Source organism: Rhinolophus ferrumequinum, chromosome 12, assembly GCF_004115265.2.
Source record: "Rhinolophus ferrumequinum isolate MPI-CBG mRhiFer1 chromosome 12, mRhiFer1_v1.p, whole genome shotgun sequence".
Lineage (NCBI taxonomy): Eukaryota > Metazoa > Chordata > Mammalia > Chiroptera > Rhinolophidae > Rhinolophus > Rhinolophus ferrumequinum.
The window spans coordinates 68,131,358-68,150,212 of NC_046295.1; the positions used below are offsets into that span (position 1 = coordinate 68,131,358).

Genomic DNA, 18,855 nt, shown 5'->3' on the forward strand with positions numbered 1-18,855 from the left:
ACTCGGCTCTCAGCTCTGCACGGTGGCTGCGATGGGGAAGGGCAAAGGCCGCAGAGACGGGGATCCAGACTTTCAGCCCTGGCTGTACCCCAGAACCGATTGGGAGCTTTGAAAAAATGCCACAGTCTGAGTGCCATGCCTGACTAACCGAATCAGAATTCTGGACGTAGGGCCTTCAGTACTTTTTAAAAAACACTTCTTATTTTAACATAATATCCGATTTACAGAACAGTTGTAAGAATAAGGATAAACTCTTGCGACTTCGACTTACTGTTCTATTGGAAGCTCTAGTCAGAGAAATTAGGCAAGAAGAAGCAATAAAATGCATCCAGATTGTCAAAGAAATAAAACTATATTCACAGATGACATGATTTTGGATGTGGAAAACCCTAAGGAATCCACACGCTCACACACAATTAGGATTATAATAATAAATGAGTTCAGCAAGGCTCCAGGATACGAAGTCAGTGTCTAAAAATCAGGCATATTTCTATAAACTAGCAATGAACAATTCAAAACTGAAAAAAAAAGATCCTATTTGTGATAGCATCAGAAAGAATAAAATACTTAGAAATACAAAAGAATGGCAAGACTTTAACACTGAAAATTAAAACAATACTGAAAGAAATTCAAGATCTACTTACATGGAAAGACATCCTGTGTTCAAGGATTAAAAGATTTAATATTGTTTAAGATGGCAATACTCCCCAAACTGAGCTATGGAGTCAACACAACCCCTATCAAAATCCCAGCTTTTCTTTCCCCCAGAAATTGACAAGTGCATCCAAGAATTCATATGGAAATACAATGAACCCAGAATAGTCAAAACAGTCTTGAAAAAGAACAGAAATGGAGGACTCATATGTTCCAATTTTTGTTCTGTTTTCTCCCTTTCATTTTCTCTCTGTAAACACACACACACACACACACACACACACACACCCAAGAGCTTTTAAAGATTGTGACTGCCTGAGTGCATGATAACATAGTGTGTATGGTTGTGTGTGTGTGTGTGTGTGTGTGTGTAGTTGTGAATGTGTGTGGTGTGTGTTTGCATAGTATATACACTCACATGTTTGTTTGTTTTTCTGAACTGTTTTAGGGTGAGTTAAAGTCATGATACCTGTTCACCCTTAAATATTTCAGTGTACATTTTCTAAAAGCAAAAATATTGTTGTTTATAACTGTAATACAGTTATTGGCATCAGGATTATCGGTGATACAGTACTACCATCTAATCTACAATTATTTTTTTTTCAAGTGTCCTGCCACTCTTCTTCATAGCGAAAGAAATTCCTAGCTTGGTGGGAAGGCTTTCACAACATATACATATGTCAAGTCATTAAACTGTGCACTTTCAATATATCACAATCTTATTTGTCAATTGTATCTCAGTAAAGCTGAAAAAAACAACCCCAGCTCATATGCTGCACTCAGTTGTCACCCTCTCTTTGGACTCCTTCAATCGGGTAGCTCCTCGCTTGGCTTTGTCTTTCACCACCTTGCCATTATTAAAGATCCAGGTCAGCTATTTTCTAGAAGGCCCCTCGATCTGGGTCCGTCTCTTGTTTTCTCACAGTGAGATTCTGGTTCTGTGTTTCTGGCAGGATTACCCCGGAAGGGATGCTGTGTCCTTCTGACTGCATTATCCAGGAGATTACTTGTGCAGAGAGGATTTGAGACTCTGTGAATATTCTGTTCCTCTTCAAACTTTCACCCACTAGGTCTAGCACACATCCCTGATTTTTCAAAGCTCACCAGATGAGACACATGTAGCCAGGTTTGAGAGCCATTCACCTAACCTAATCTAAGGAGGTAAGACCTGGCCTTCTAGAAGAAGAGGCATTAAAATTAAGACCTAAAGAATGAGTCGGAATGACTACTCATTGGAACCTGGTGGGTGGTGAGGCTAGCGTTGTGCAATTAAAATAGGCCTGGTGACAGCAAAGCATACAAGACGCCTAGAAATGAGCCACAGCCAGCTGGCCGGGCACAGAGTACAATGTAGAATGCAGCAGGACACATGCAAGGAGTTGGGACTTCTAAGAGCAAGGCGAGACTATGGAATGGGTTCAATCAGGAATGACATCACTGGGTTTTTGTGTTGGGGAAAAAAAATCCTTCTTGACTACCACCTGAGGCATCAATTTGAGGGTGGCAATAGTGAAGGCAGGAAGTGCAGTGAGGAGGGGATAGCAGTGCCTAGAGAGGGGAAATGGTGCCCGGGCAGGAGAGCAGGGATCGTGAAACTCAACTGCCCTGATCCACAGTAACGCTGTGTGGTGAGGGTGAGAGCAGCAATGATGTAATGTCAGATGCTGTGGGCATGCACAGAGATACGGCTTCTGCACTGGGCTTTGAGATCAGAGAAGGCTTCCTGGAGGAGGTGGCATAATCTGAGCCCTAATAGATGAGTAGCCAGCAGCCAGATGAACAGGAAGATGATGGAAAAGAGGCATGGGGAACTAAAATCACTCAAGAAGGCTGAAGCCTCTAGGAAGAATTTGACTGGAGAGAGAAGCAGGGTGTGACCTCAAGGACTGGGTGTCACACTAAAAAGTTTGGGCTTTATCCTCCTGGTAACAGGCAAGGAGAGACGTGAAAAGGTCTAAAGCAGGTTTGCAATCTTGGGGAATATACCCCAGCTGCAGGCAGAGGCTGACTCGGAGGGGAGGGCTTAGGGAGGGACGAAGAAGACCTAAGAGGCCTGTTTGCCAACGTTGTGGAACAAATACCTGCATGGTGTCAGCGCGGGTGGGTGCTGAACACATGGGAGCTATCATTATAACTCACAGCAGAGGGAGGACAGCCAGGCAGGCATCTTTGCAGGCTGTAACTGGGGTCTGTCTGGCAAACTTTCGGGAGGGCAGGTTAAATGGAGAAATCACCTTCCCATGCATAAGACAGGGAGGAAAACAACCTGTTGGCTGGGGCTGGTGGGGGCAGGAGCCAGGGGCTTGCTCTTGTGCAGAATGAAGACAAATAGGCCGTGAGTTCTGGAGAATGCATCCTTTCTTCGCAACACTTGCCTCTCCATCAGGGCTGCGCACAGGCCTGTCAGGCACGAGCAGTGCTTTTGTGTTTGTGCCCTCTGTGCTCTCGTTGCCATGGTGATGGGGCCATAAGTCACGTCTGCTGCTGCTGCACACAGGAACTGTGATTTATGCCTGCCCGACTGGGACTGTAAACTTTTTTTTTTTTTTTTAATGTTCAAAATCTGTCACAGCAAGGGAGGGTGAGGTGTCCCTGGCTCATGTTGGAGGAGCAGTTGCTTCAGAACCGCCTGCAATGCTCCCTCTTCCCTGTCCCACCGCCAGGGCGCTGGACCCAGGCAGCCCAGCTTGGCTCTGCAGAGCACCCTTGGGACACACTGGGAAAGGTTCCAAAAGACCGAGGCTAATGCTCACTGCTGGGCCACGGCACCACCTTATCCTGAGACCAATTCCCCCTGGCTCCCCAGGCTAAGTCTGTGCATGCCAGCTTTTCTCTTCGAGTTTCAATGTCTGGCTTGGTAACCTGCACATACTCCAGGAACTGGGTCTCTAGAAGGATGCAATGGAATGAAGGTGAATTTGAAATCATACCTCCTGAGTCTTAGTTCTCTCATCTGTTCATTGGGGCAAATCTAACTTCATCGAAGGCAGGGCTTCTCAGCATTGTCACTATTGAAATGTGTGGTTGGACTCTTTGTTGGAGAGGGTACACTGTGCATTGTAGGGTGTTTAGCAATATTCTGAGCTCTGCCCACTAGCTGCCAGTAGCATCTTCCCAGTTATGGCCACCAAAAATGTTCCCCGAGATTGCCAAATGTCCCCTAAGGACAAAATCATCCCCTTTAATGCCCATTTTACAGATGAGGGACGGGAGTCTTTTTTTTTTTTTTTGACCTATAGTACATCATCTTTCATGGGCAACCCAAAAAGTCTTTCCCCAAAAACCAGGCCCTTCTGGGGTATGTGGAACCATGGACTCCCCTGACTATTTCCCATCATGCCTTCCAGATGCTGTGTTCACCCTGCAGGAATAGACACCCTCACAGATGACACCTGTGAAACCCAAGGGTGCAAATCTGATCCATGTCACCACCCTCTCTGGCTGTTCCATCTCAGTGTGGTTACCCCAGCCTTGTCATACATAGGAGGATGCTGACAGGATGCCCTAGAGGGGAGGAGACCACGGAGCCATGCTCTTTGTACCAGGAACTCTGTACCTAGGATGCTTTTGAGGTGCCTGGCATGGCTCGTTAGGACTGGCTGGGACAGACATGCATGCTTTCCTCCAAAACCATTCTCTCCCATTTTCTTATTCTTTTTTTCCCATTAAAAAATGTTTTGGTAAAAAATACACATAACATAAACTTTGCGATCTTCACCATTTCTAAGTGTACAGATCAGTGACATTAGTACTTTCATATTGTTGTGTACCATCCCCATCCTCTAGCTCCAGAACTTTTTCATCTTGCAAAACTAAAAGTCTGAACCCATTAATCAATAACCTCATTCTCCCTCCCCCTGAGCCCTTGGAAACAACCATTTTACTTTCCAGATTTCCAATTACTCTAAGTACTTCCTATAAGTGTGACCATACAATATTTGTCCTTTTGTGTGATGGCTTATTTCATTTAGCATCATGTCCTCAAGGTTCAGCCCTGTTGTAGCATGTGTCAGAATTCTCTTCCTTTTTAAGGCTGAGTAATATTCCATCTTACGTATATAGTATATAGCACATTTTGTATCCATGAGACCTCCGATGGCCACTCAAGTTGCTTCCACATTTTAGCTGTTGTAAGTAATGCTGCTGTGAAAGTCTTACTTTTTTCTGAACCATCTTTGAGTCCTACTCCAATAACTCAACCATCAAGCACTTACTAAGTACTTACTGAGTGCCAAGCCTGAGAAGGGAACGCAGAGTATACAAAGCACATGAATCACAAATCCTTCTGTAAAGGCAAGGCTTGAAAAAGAGCCTAGTGAGGATTTCTTCACCAGGTTAGTTCTGGGCTAAATCACTGAAATATGGTAATAACAGTATTTATTATAATATTCACAGTATAATAAACACTGTCAATAACAGTAAAAATAGCCAGTATTTTTGTGCCAAACACATCACGCATCAATTCACTTGATTTTGAACAGCAGTCTATATGGTAGGTATAGTTATCTCTATTTTGAAAATGCGGAAACTGAGGCAGAGGGAGGTAAAATAATTTTCCCACCCTTACCCAGACATTGAGTGGCAGAGACGGGATTTGAGGAGAGCACTGAGCAACGCTCAGCTTACGTTTTAGAAGGCTGAGCTGCTGATGAAGTTTTTCTTCTCTCTCACTACTTTCTGTCTTTGCTACTTCGTTTTCCTCCTCTCCCAATTCTCGGTGACCATATCCTTCTCCTCACACAGGACTGTTTCCCTCTCTGGTACACCCAAGCATGCCAATCTTACCCAATCCCTGCGCCCCCCCTTACGAGGGCCCTGAACCGTCTGCGGATCAGATGGCATCGGGAGCTCAGAGGCCCCCTGGCCTGACTAATAAGCCAAGAGGAGAGAGGCCAGCTCCTGTTCCTCCTCCTTCCCAAAGAATGTGTGTGCTTTGAAAGAGACCCCTTGGGAACCAAACGCCTCTTTCTCTGATGTTTGGTTTAATCTGTGTAACCTCGGAGCCGCGGGGGACTACTGTGGCATTACTTGAAGTGGGTGTCCAGGTGCAGAAGTGAGACTGTACCCAATTCAATAGTATTGAGGAGACTGTGTGCAGACTTTGCTTCCTAAAGATTCATGATGTTTCCGAACATATTAATGTCCTTGGGAAAGCTGCCATGGAGGAAATTAATGTGGCGACTTCATTTGTGATAGGATTTCTCAAACCTTTCAAATTAGGGAGCACTCTGTTTTTGGTTACATTTACTAACACTGACGTGTTATTTGGACCACTCTGAGACAATCTTGGAGTTTTATAATATCATACAACCAACACTGTGAGGCAGGAAATGTCTGATGTGGCTGTCCAGTGCTACAGGTATTTACATGTTAGAGGAGAGGCTAGTACTGAGAGATAGTGCGAAGGTTTTTGTTGAGCACTTTACTGGTCACTCCAAACATCCTCATGACCGTGCCACCATAACCACATCAAACTGGACTCATCACACTGGTCTGTATCCTTACTGTGCCGAGAACTGGAAATGCAAAGAGGATTCAGATTCCATCGCTGACCTCCAGGAACATGTAGGTTAGCAGGTGGGGGCAGGGTGGGGTACTCATCTACAATTAATGCGAATGCAAGGTGAGGTGCTGCCCCCAAATTAAGGAAGAGATGTTCCAGCAGCCTACACAAAGCCACGGGGTGTTATGATTCCGGGGAACGGAAGGAGAACATGTTCCAGAAAGGTGGTGCAGAGGAAGTGACATTTCTGCGAGGCTGTGACGGATGAGGTGTTGTGTGCCGGGTACGTGGGAGAGTGTGTGAGTATTAGGACATTTCCGGCAGAGGGATCGTGCTGGCAAAGGCCAAGGAGGTGGGAAAGTGTATGGCCTTTGGAGGAAATGGCAAGTGGGGACATGGTGGGAATGAGACCAGAGAGGGAGTGATGGCCAAATTCTGAAGTGCTGAAGTGTGCCAGGTAAGGTGGACTGGCTGATTATTCTGAGGCAGTGTGGGGCCAGGGCAGGACGGGGTTGGGGCTCTAAATGGCTTTTGCAGGAGAGAAGCATGGCCCAATGTGTGCAGAGGCAGGATTGTGTACATGCATGGGGATGGGGTGGGGATGAACCACAGTGAGACTCTAGGAGGGTCTGAGCTGGGGGTGTCAGGGCAGATGGAGAGGTGTGGACATTTGGAGGATACGTGACGGGGGATGGGTCGCTTCCATTTGCTCCTCCACCCTTGGCTCATCCCTCAGCAGGCTGACTTCCATGGGTTGCCTCAACGGGCTCTCCTGCCTGAGTTCCTGTTGGGTCACCAGTGGGGCCACCAGTAGAAGGCCTGGTGGGAGGGAGCTGAGTGACGTTGGGACACGTATTTCTCTGTGTCCCAGAGAAACTCCTCCTATTTGTGTTCCTTGAGGAAAGGTCACGGCTCCCATCAGACAGCACTCTCCACGGCATTCCCTCTCCCTGTTCTGGTAAACTCACCCTCACCTTGACCCACTGACACTGGCCACAGTGGATTGAATATATCTTGATGCTTTTCTAGAACTCCCCCCACTTTGTGAACAGCCCCCTTTTAGACGTCTCCCATCTTGAGCGTGCCCCCTGTATCCTGCTGGGACCCTCTGTGGTATTGGTTTCCTTGGTTTGTAGAGAAAAAGGAGGTAAGCTCAATATCCAGATCAATTAATCACTCACTGGAAAACCCAAATCATCTTTCTGATGAGAATGTACTGGTGTGAGTGTGTGTGAGTGTGTGTGAGTGTGTGTGTGTGTGTGTGTGGTACAAGGGGATTATACTTATCTGGGAGAGTAAAATACACTGAGGAAAATGGGTGGTCCTATCCAGCCCCAAAGAACGGGTCTTAGCAGGAAATGATTGCTTATCTTAGCTGACCTTGGTGGCCACTGTCCCTGAGTTGCTCTTTGCGTAATCTAAAGCCTGGCCTATCTGGGTGAGACGGAAGGAGGATTTCTAATGGAACACTGTGACAATGAAGGCAGCAGAGCAGGAGGCTATGAGATATCGGTAGGCAGCGGGTATTCCATCAACATAGGACCATCCATGTGATGGCAGCAGGTCACTTCTAGTTTGTGAGCTTATGATTATTTAAACATGCCTTTGGAACTCTAAGATGCAGTTCAAATCCCGTCATGCGGGTGGTTGGTTTACAGCTTAAATTAGAGTGTTCCATTTTTAATACATTACAAGTGACAATAATAGTGCCAGACAGTATCTAGGAAGCACCTACATGGAGGCTTCAATTCTGCCCCAAGCCAGGAATTTATTTCAGGAAACTTATTGGCATCAAGATAAGATTATCCAAATATGCCCCCGGGGAAAACAGATAGATGGATAAAAACAGATAGATGGAGTAAGACAGCTGCATTTCGACTTCATTGTTAATATCTCCATCCACATGACTATCTTTCTCATGCATCTCAGCAACCAAAAATTGCTCTTTATGTTACAGGTGAACACAATCAGCAAGTCATCAGATGCAAAACCAGAAGGACCTCGAAATACCACCAAGTTCAGACGGCAAATACCTGACCCTTCTCCCACAACTCCCATCCGATGCTGAAAGCATCATGTGTTGACCATGGCACTTTTCCCAGCTGAGTCTGTGTGTAGCCCAGAAATCTTTTCAACATAATAGCCCTGACCTACTCATCCGACTTGGCACAGGAGATGGCTGATATCTGCCATCTCTGATTTAGCCCAGTCTCTAAGGTAGATGGATAAACAGCAGCCCAGGGAGGATTTTGAAGACATGGGTTGGAGCAGATGTTCAGCTCATGGTCCCCGCCCCCTTCCTTCTATACTTTGTCTATACTTTGATCCTGTTCCCTAATCATATATGATTCATCTAGAGGTAAGCGCCGAACATGCCAGGCCAAAAAGATTCCTTCTCTAGGATGTTTTCAGATTGTGACTCAAGGAAGAGAAGCATTTCCTCTTCAGTGGTAAGAACACAAAACCTTGGGAGGTGATGCTTACCACACCCCTACCCTGAGGGTGGGAGGGGCGGAGGGAGGTGGGCATTGGAGAGAAGGCAGCCATACGGCATGGTGCACAGAGGAAAGACAGACTCCTATGGTCACGTACTTCCCTCCACTCACCTCATCCCTGTGGCGACACGCTGACCCCTCACCCTTCCATCCTTCCAATACAGTTGTCACTGAGCTCATTTGAATTGGGTTTCTGTCCCCTGAATCCAAACCATCCTGATTAATAAAGAAGAGAAAGGGTTTCCACAGTGAGGCATGGCGGGGTGATGAACAGAGTAGGGTCTTGAGACCAGAAAGTGGTATTCGGTATTCAAATTCCAACTCTTAGAATGTCAGCTTCCTCACCTGTGAAAGGTGGGATAGAAATAGCATCGACCTGGGGAGATGGCTGTGAGGATCACGTGGGAGAAGCTGTGGGGAAGGCCTCTGCCCAGGAAGGTGTGCCAAAGTGCCACTTGTTGAGCGTTTAGTGTGGATTCAGGACTGAAAGCCAGATAGCCTGTCTCCCAGCTCAGCCTACCTGCCAAAGAATCACACTTGCCTGCCTCGCCTTTCTCTCGCTCTTTCTTTTGTCATCTAGAGCTCTGCAGTCCCATCGCAGAATCAGAAGTCCCATTTGAAAAGTGTTTAACTTCTAATGCAGATGTAACAAGTCATTTCTCAGTTTCACTGTATCTGCAAAGCCTTCTATAATTCAGCATCAAATATTTATTATTACATTTATTAAACTTTTAATAATTTAGCATCTCTTGCCTGTAAGAGAGCAGCTTAGCTAACCGGTTCCCCTCTATCCAACCTGGGTCACTTCAATATTTATATTCCAAAGATTCCGTTTGAGTTTCATTGAGCAGAGCCTGTGTCAGGGGCCTTTTGCTGGGGCTGACAGCTGGTGCATTCTGCAGCCTCCCTAGTGGCAAAGACTAACAGAAATCTGGTGCGGAACGGTGTTTGAAGAGATTTACCGAGTCTGGGCAGAAACTCATCCTAATAGACTTCACTTTTATCATGATCGCTAAACTAAAATGGGGGAAAATATATATGTCTCCAGGCTCACTGGCTGAATGATGGGCAGTGAAGCTGCGGAGAGATGTGGGTATACAGTAAATCCATTTGGTGGGGCATGTGGAGGCTTCTCACAGGGAATTCATTCTCCTAAAAGAGGGGACGGGGGTGGTGGTGCAGGACAAGTTCTAATGCCCAGGAACCCAGGAACCCAGCTGTGAGTGCCACACAGACTTCCTATTTCCCACACAGACACCCTTTTCCCCCATTTAAGACTCCATCTTCCATGGAACGAGCTCTACATGCACAATGGATGGAATGGTCCAGAGAGATTAAGACGGAAAGTCCACTGAGCCTACCCGTCAGTCTTACAGGGAATCCTGTCTCAACAATAGCCATCATTTACTGACTGCTCACCAAATAGCTTGAGTTCAAAGCTGGATTCTGCCACTCACTACCCGTAATACGTTGGGCAAATAACTTCAACCTTTTGTGCCTCAGTTTCCTCATCTGTAAATAGTAGTAACTCCATCACTGACTTACTGTGTGATGCAGACAGAAATGATACATGGAGTGTGCTCAGACAGGACCTGACACCAAGTAAGTGCTCAAAACATTGGTCATTATGATTTATGACTATGGGGCAAAGAGTTTAGATACATCTCATTCAGTTCTCAAAAGCATCCAAAGATATAAGAGCAATCATCATTCCCATTGACAGATAAGACACTGAGGCTCAGAAAGTTTAAGTAACTTACCCAAGGTCAGCTAGTAAGTGGTAGAGATGGGACTTGAACTCAGGAAGTTTGGATCCAGAGCCCTCACTACTCCCTTTGTCCAACACCCCTCTTCTGTGTTTCAAGCAGGTTGCCTATTGACGTTCTCTTGCCGTTTGGGAAAGTACTATCTGTGTGAGCAACTGGTGAGGAAGGAGAACGTGGGGGAAGCACGTGGGGTTGAGACTCTAATGAGGATTGAAGAATTCTACCTCCATCTCAACATCCATACCGGGAATAGAAGTGCACGTCTTGCTTGCCTGTCATCACACACACACACACACACACACACACACACACACACACACACTGTTAACAAAACCTGCTGAGCATTACTCACCTCTGACGGCATCTTGGGAATTAAACAAAACAAGGCCGTTATCAAGATGCTTCTCCCCAGGCTCTGCTTCCTGGGGCCTTTCCAGCCAGGTACCCAGTATAACGTATCGCCGCCCTTGGCCTGGCCCCACTCCTGCCTGCCCCACCCATCCCAATGCCCTGCTGTTCTTTCTTGTCTTTGCCAGTGATGCTTAAAGTGATCAAGAGGAAGGATGCACACGTCCCTTCTCTGTACAGCGAACGCCATCTTTTATCACCTGATCACACTGCTTCATGTGGTTACTTCCTTATTTGTAACGCGATGCCTTATTTGTGACCCAAACTCCCCACTCATGGAACACCAATACATGTCAGGTGCTGTACTACTTATTTTATATATGTTAGGCAATCCTAACGATAATCACCGGAGGGAAACACAACGATCTCTCGTTTGCAGGTTTGGAAATGGGGGTCTGGAGAGGTGAACCGACTTGGCCAAGAAGTTGGGGTAGCAAGTCGTGGTGCCAGGATTCCTATCCAGGTCTGTAGGATTCCAAGACTACTCTCTCTTTTCTACTTCTTCCCTTTCTGGTCTTTCTATTCCTAGAGCCAGCAACCGTGTCCACCACACAGGGAAGTACCTAGAGAGCTTCCGCAGAGGATTTTACCTTAAGACCCATGGTCCCCATTGCTCAAACATACTGTCTCTGACTAGGGATGCTACTTGGGGAAAAGCAAGATTCTGGTATCTGGAGCAGTCCTACAGGAGCATCTGCTGGGGAGCCTGGTGTGGGGAAAACACTATCCTCAAATGCCCTCAGAGTTTCTGCTCTCTCTGCTGGGCCAGGTGGCCCACAGCTGAAGAAAGAGAGGAACGGGGGAGAAAACAACACGAGCGTTCCAGTTTCTATCCTTTCCCAGGGCATCCACCGCCGTGCCACTCTACTCCACACACGTTGAACTGGAAGTTCCCTCATCAGGCATGCCACTTCGAGACCCCAACCCTTGTCCATGGAACAGAACATCTATGTTCCCCCACTACCCCCACCATCCATTCACTGCGTGTCCTGATTTCCCTCAGGGGAACTATCCTACCTGTATTCTCCATCCACGTGGCAAAGGTCCCTCCAAACTTGCTGGCTTGCAGGCTGGGTTCTGGCTACTCATAGCACTTTTACCATGAAGGCAGTGATTTGGGATACTGGCAAATATCCCCAAACAGGCCAAACAGAAGCATCATAGCCTAGAGATTAGGGGCACGGAGTAAGGAGTCGGATTCACAGATTTCGATCCTGGTTTTGCAGCTTACTGGCTGTGTGACCTGGGGTGAGTTAGAGAACCTGTTTGTGCCTCAGTTTCCTCATACATTAAATGGACTAATAATGGGTGAACATTAAATAAGCTCGTTTCAGTAAAACACTTGGAACACTTCTCTTATAATGGCACTTGTTATACTTTGGGCCCATCCAGATAATCCAGGATGATCAACCTATATTAAGATTCTTAACTTAATCACATCTGCTAAGACCCTTTTTCCAAATAAGGTAATATTTACAGGTTCTTGGAATTTGAATCTGATACCTTTTGGCGGTGGGGGTGGGGGGGTCATCATCAGCCTACCACAAATAAGAGTCTGAGAATTTGCCTTTCAAATAAGTTTCCAGGTGATGATGATGCTACTGGTCTAAGGACCACACTTGGAGAATCAGTGACCTAGTGACTTCCTACTCGTAGTTCACAATTTGGCTCAGAAGTCCGCTCCTCTGTAAGGGTTTCCCTTTAATTCCCAGGTGAATTTAATAACCTCATCCCTTTCTCTGCCTCCAACTTTCCCTCTATCCTGTCACAAAATATGACATATTTTATGTGCAATTTTGTCTCATTCAGTGCACTGAGATCTTTGCCTTATAACCCCAATTCTTAGACTGGCATATAGTAGGTGTTCAATAAATTCTTTGTACCTGGAATTGAAAGGCCAAAAGAACAAGGAGCCATTCTTAATTCTATTCAGAACAAATTCAATGTGGAAACTGTCATCAAGTGAGCAATGCTAGCTTGTATTCTGGTATCCTGTTATTCTTTGCACATTGTGCAGGGATTAACAGTATTTCACTATTTCATTTCATTGATTTGAGATCATAGAAAAACCACTGAGGGGCTCCAAAAGCAGGGCTTTGTAGACGATTATTATTCCAACTAGAAAAGCTATTCTCGCATCTCTCTTGTAAGACGAGCCAGCACTAGGTGAAATTGTGAGGAAGGCCCGGTGTGCAGCAATAAGTGTTGTTTGCCATGCTTCTCTCTCCATGAGTATCTTTTATGTCAAGTCTCAAGTCAGTGTCTTGTTCTATGCTCCTTGCTACACCATGAGATTCTGGAAAGCAGGGGTGGGCTGTATTGATCTCTGTATTCCTACAGTACCTGCCACAGTGCCTGGCACACAGGAGGGGCCCAGCTAAGGGTTTCAGAATTGAAAGGAATCTGTATGCGATGTAACTAGAGCTTGCTCGGCTCCTCCACCTTTGTAGCTGACATCATTAGTGTCTCAAATGCTAAATATCTCATTCCCAGCGGCTTCCTGCTGGGACAGGCTGGAGAATGGGAGCTGTCCAGGGGAGAGTTCTCTTCTTTGGCCCTTCAATGCCTCAGACATGAAAGCTGTCTCTCCCGCCTTAAATTCCACACAGCCAAATGCTATCCACAATCCAAGGTTAATCGCTAATGTTCCCTCTCCTGCAAATAGTTTCCTAATTTCTTTGGCCAGGAGGTTTTTCTTCCTTTCCCAATCCCCCAAAGTACTCTGTGTGTACCAGATATGTGCCTCTTCATTCATTCTGCAAATATTTCCATGCACATAAAGCCACCAGACTTACTACACTGTACTAGACCTTGTACATTCACTTAAGTCTCCCCCAAACTCCCATGACAAAGGGATTAACGGGAACTCTCAATACTAAGACACTGTTGATTATAAGATATAGCCTAGATTAGATGTAGCCTTTCAACAAAAGAAAAAGAACTAAAAGGAGAATGAGAAAAAAAAAAAAGCAATACTATGCTGAAATAACAGCAAACATAATAACAGATGCTCTTGGATAGTTCACCACGTGCCACACTCAGTGCTTTTAAATGCATTGTGCTTTACTTTTCACCATCCCCCTATATGGCCTCGATACTACCCACATCATCTGCAAGGGCAAACACAGCTATAGAAAAACTCACGCAGAACACAAGTAGTACAGCTGGGAACTGAACTCAGTTCAGTTGAGCTCCATAGCCTACGCCTTTAAAACAATGAACTACCTTACATAATAAACTTTATGTTTAATCAAAATCAAGCATGCATCCCGAAAAGACAGCAAATCCTATCTGTAGAGCTTGATGTGTTTTTACGGCACGAAAACACCCATGCAAACAAACCATCACCCAGATCAAGAATTCAGTTATCAGCATCACACAAACCTCGTCATGCAGTCCACCTGTCATTGCCCCCTTCATCACCCCAAAATAGTCCCTATCCTTTCTTCTAACATCATAGATGACTTTTGACTGTTTTTGATCTTTATATAAGTAAACATATAGAGTCGACCCTTGAACAACGAGGGGGTGGGACACCAACCCCCCCACACACAAGCAGTAGAAACTTTGCATATAACTTTTGACTCCCCCAAAACTTAAGTACAGGATCTTGTGTCTGGCATCTGTAATTCAACATCATATCTGTGAGATTCACCAGTGGTCATGGATGTGGTTGTCGTGTCCTTTACTATCTATCATAAATAGTATTCTATTGTATGATTATTCTGTAATTTATATATTTGCTTTTCTGTGGTCAATTTGCAGATTTCCCTTCAGCTTTCTGGCAGTAGAAATGAGTGCTACAATTAGTATAATCGAATGTGTTACACACATTTCTGTTAGGAATTATTATTAGGAGCGGAATCGATGGATTATGGAATATGTGGACATTCGGCTTCAGTGGATACTGCCCAACAGGTTTACAAAGTGGCCATAGTAACTTACATCCTCACTGTAAGGGTATAAGAGTTCCAGTTGGTCCATATCTCACCACCATTTGTTACCATCTGTTGTTTCAAATTTAGCCACCCAGCTGGGTAGAGCCTATACATTAACTGCTAAGTTGCTCTGCCTCCCATAGGGTGAGATTCCATACTTTCATAATATTTTGTCACAGAATAAAAAAAAAAAAAAACACAACAACTAGTAGAACACCTCTAAGGTATCCTTTCCAATCTTATTGGAATGCTTATCTGTTCCTTTCTGACTCTGCTTTTCCACAGCCTTTTCTCTAATCTCTTCTGTTGTGATTCTATGACATATTATTGACTATCTATAATTATGATCTATTATTTATTAATTTCTAACATATCATCTGACTAGAACTTATTAATTCTTTGAATGCCCATGAGATGCCTGCCTGGGCAATACCTTGTCCAACAAGATGTATTCGTGCAGTTTGGAAAACTCAACCTACACAGCACAGATTCTTGTGAATGGTAACGATCACAATCTTTTTCCTACCCTGGCAGGGAAACCAATGGGCGTGTGAGAGGTCAAATGAAGATAAGACTTAAAAGGCTGTCTGTGATTGCTTCAAGCCCAGACAAAGGCAGGTGGGCACCTTACGCAGGACAATAATTTAGGGCCCTTATCAAACCAATATCCTTCTGATATCTGTACAACTTTAGGAGGAGCTTCCGGGTTTGTGGAGAAAGGGTTGAGAAGGACGGCCCAGATAATCATCCCCACTGCCATCTGAACAACTCAGCTCTGACCCCAGCTTGATGAAAGCACACCCTCCACATAACCAGGCACAAAGTTCAGAAGCATCTAACTGCTACTGGATCATGCTCTTGAAGGTCTCACCCATCTCAACTTATTACCGTATTCCTTCAAACTACAGCCAACACTCGCCCTGAAATGCATTCTAGTACTTATACTTTTCTCATTTTTTTTTTCCATTTCCAAAGACATTTTAGAATCGAGGAAGGGTGATATTCTGGGCTCCTCCTTGGCTTGCTTGCTATTTAATGTAATTCAGATTGCAACAGGAAAGCCAACTGAGTCATCCCGCAAATCACGGCTTTTCTCAGCAGCATGACACAGTAGACAACCTTCCCCACTCTGCCTTCTGCCTTCGCCACCATCACCAGTTTCTACTTGAACTTTACTGTAGTGGGAATTCAATTCATCTAAAATCAGGGTAATGTAACTTTGGGAGTATATTATGTACTAGCATGTACTTATATTATTTAATCATTATAACTTTGGGGGTGTTTCAGTGAAATAGTTAAGAAAATGGGTTCTGGAACCAGAGTGACCATGGGTTAAAGCTTGGCTTCATCACTTATTAGCAAAGGTATCACTTTTATACTCTATCTATCTATCTATCTATCTATCATCTATCTAGATACAGATATATATATAGTTATCTGTATATCTATATCCATATATATATATATAAATCTATTTATCTATCTACGTATATTTATATATATTTACTCTCTAAAATGAAAAAAAAAATAATAGCATCACTTCATGGGGTTAATGTAAGGCTAGAGATATTAGTAAACTGTTTGGCACGTAGGAAATGATCCATGCATATAAGTTATTGTTACACTCTGTGAGGAAGGCACTGTTACTATCCCCATTTTGCAAAGAAATGGAAACTCAGCAAGTTGAATTTGACCAGGATCACAAAGCTCATAACATGGAAGAGATGAGATTCTAACCTAGACCTGTTCAACTCCAGAGTGAGTGTTACCATCAGCCCTTCTGACATCTGTAGCTTCATTGAAAACACAAATTTGACGTCAACAGTATAGAACTCTGAGGAAAGTTAATAGAGACATCTTTCAGTTGATTTCAGACACAGTCATTGGATCTCTTTGAAAATAGTCCTTCAACCAGATGGTCTTTGCTCCATCTTTAAAATATGCAATGCAGAGAAACCTTCGGTCTCATCAACTTCATCTCTATCAAAAACGGAAATAATAGTAACCTGCCATGAATTAATTTGTGTGTGCGTAAAACCATCTAAGTTCTTAATAATTACCACTTCATTTTCTAAGTGCTATCCCTTTCATAATCTATTCTTTTTAAAACTACCTCTTTTGGGAAGTATCGATAGCCTGAAAAGTCATGTTAGGTTCATCCCTCCATGAAAAGTTGAGGAGGTGAGAATAATGAAATTGTAAAGCTTGGTAGGTCGTTGTCAAAGCCTCCCATCAAGATGCCATGGGCATATGATAACATCTTGATTTAGAATGACCCCAGAGCAGCTATGCAGTGGGAGAATAACAATTACTGGGAATACGGAGCACCGTGACTCCAAGTTCCAGTTCCGGAGCCAAGTGTGACCAGTCAGTTCCGAAAGTACAATCAGAGTCCATTTGTGATAACATTTAAATTTCTAAAATGTTTTTCATAATCAAATTAGGAGAGATAAAAGAAAGGAAGAAAAGAAAAAGAACAAACCTACACTAGAAAGCTCCAAAATAGTGCTAGGATCAGATGTAAGACCACTGGCTTAACGTAATCAATAAACATTTAGTAGATGTCTAATATGTGCTGGGAACTGGGGATGGAAAAGCTAAATACGTTAGTTTCTTTGACCTTGAGAGATTGGTCCCATTCATAGGACGGAATGATATATAAGCAACTAATTAGATCACAGTAGAGTAATTCTATAGTGAAGGTAACTACAAGGTACAACACATGTAAGGAGAGATGTAGTCTCCATCCTAACTTAAGTCAAGAACAAATAAATCTGACCTGAACATTTAGGACCATGGATTAGTCCAAAGTCTGTTCCCAGAACCAGAGTCACAGTGGAAAGCGTCTCATTCTTTAATCTTTCACCTTCATGACTCTCCAATATGGTATTAAGTAATCTTTTCTAAGATAAGACCACGAATAATCCCATCATGAGCTGGATAATGTGTTAGCCTCTCTCATATTTTAGATAAGCCCCAAAGGAGAGTAATGATGCTGAAAGAGAAGGCGTTGAGGCCCACCAATGGAGGGCGCTTTTAGGAGCGTGAAGCATAGCATATTTAACCGTGTTCTCTCCATCATCTACAAGGTAGCTGCCTTCTTCAACAACACGAAGGGCACTTCTTCATAGGAGTTCCTGTGACCCCGAAACAGAGGGGCCCCCTGTGTGCCAAGAAGTCCTTGTTACAGGCGACTGGAGATGACGTCCCTACCTGACATCTGCAGGGTCTTCGGTGACGAGCACGTCAGTCTTGCAGCTGGCCAGGGGGTTGATGGACAGCTCCACAGGCGGAACCACAAAGCTTTTGCTGACAGGAAGCCAGAGTCCTTGGCCCAAGCTGAAAGTAGACCTGCAATGTAAGAGTTTCCATTGGGGAACTCCCTAGGAAGTAGAGTGAAATCAGAAAAAAAGGGGCCCCTTCTTCCCCTCCCTTCTAGGATCCTTTCTCATTTCTCCACCCAACTGAGTCCCCTGCATTCTTTTTTTGTTGTTATTTTTTGTTTTGTTTTGTTTTGTTTTGAATTAAAGTTTATTGGGGTGACAATTGTTAAGTAACCCTGCATTCTTCAAGGCACAATTCTGGCCAACTTTGCCCAGAATTTGGATGGTCATTTCATAGATCTGTTAATCATTTAGCCCATGTGTCACTTTGTGTCACTAATTTTCTCTTTTTGAATATAGGTCCTGACTCGCAGTAAATAGTGGGCTCTGTAAGGACAGGGGCTGTCTCAGCTGCGTTTTCCCAAGCAGTCCTGGTATCCAGCAGAGCTCTGTAAGTGACTGCTAAGTCAGCAGGGGTAGTCTGCACGAAGGTGAAGAGCACGGACTCCGAATCAGTTCAAACCAAAATTTGATTCCCAATTCTGCCACTTAATTTGCTGTTATGTCTGTATCAGCTTAACTATTAAAGTTTCACACAAGATTTCAAGGAGGTAGCAGGAACATGTTCTAGAGTTACTGAATATTTTTAAACTATTGGACTAGATAATCAGTAATGTCTCCTCAAGTTCAAGTGTCTGAATCTGTAAGTCCAGATGCCAGACCAATGGGAATTCGATTCCCATGGTAACCTGGGCCATGAGGAGGCAT

At 44.3% G+C, this 18,855-nt stretch overlaps 1 protein-coding gene across 5 annotated transcripts in view; it reads right to left on the reverse strand.

Moving 5' to 3' along the window:
- The window catches only part of ASTN2 (astrotactin 2), an 836,425-nt gene that overhangs the window by 424,484 nt on the left and 393,086 nt on the right, over nucleotides 1-18,855 (reverse strand). For 4 of the 5 annotated variants that reach the window (XM_033122811.1, XM_033122808.1, XM_033122813.1 and 1 more), the window contains one exon: nucleotides 17,978-18,115. In XM_033122811.1, the coding sequence (XP_032978702.1) occupies nucleotides 17,978-18,115 (138 nt within the window). The remainder of the gene's footprint in view (nucleotides 1-17,977; nucleotides 18,116-18,855) is intronic. The other variant, XM_033122810.1, reaches the window with a different exon arrangement.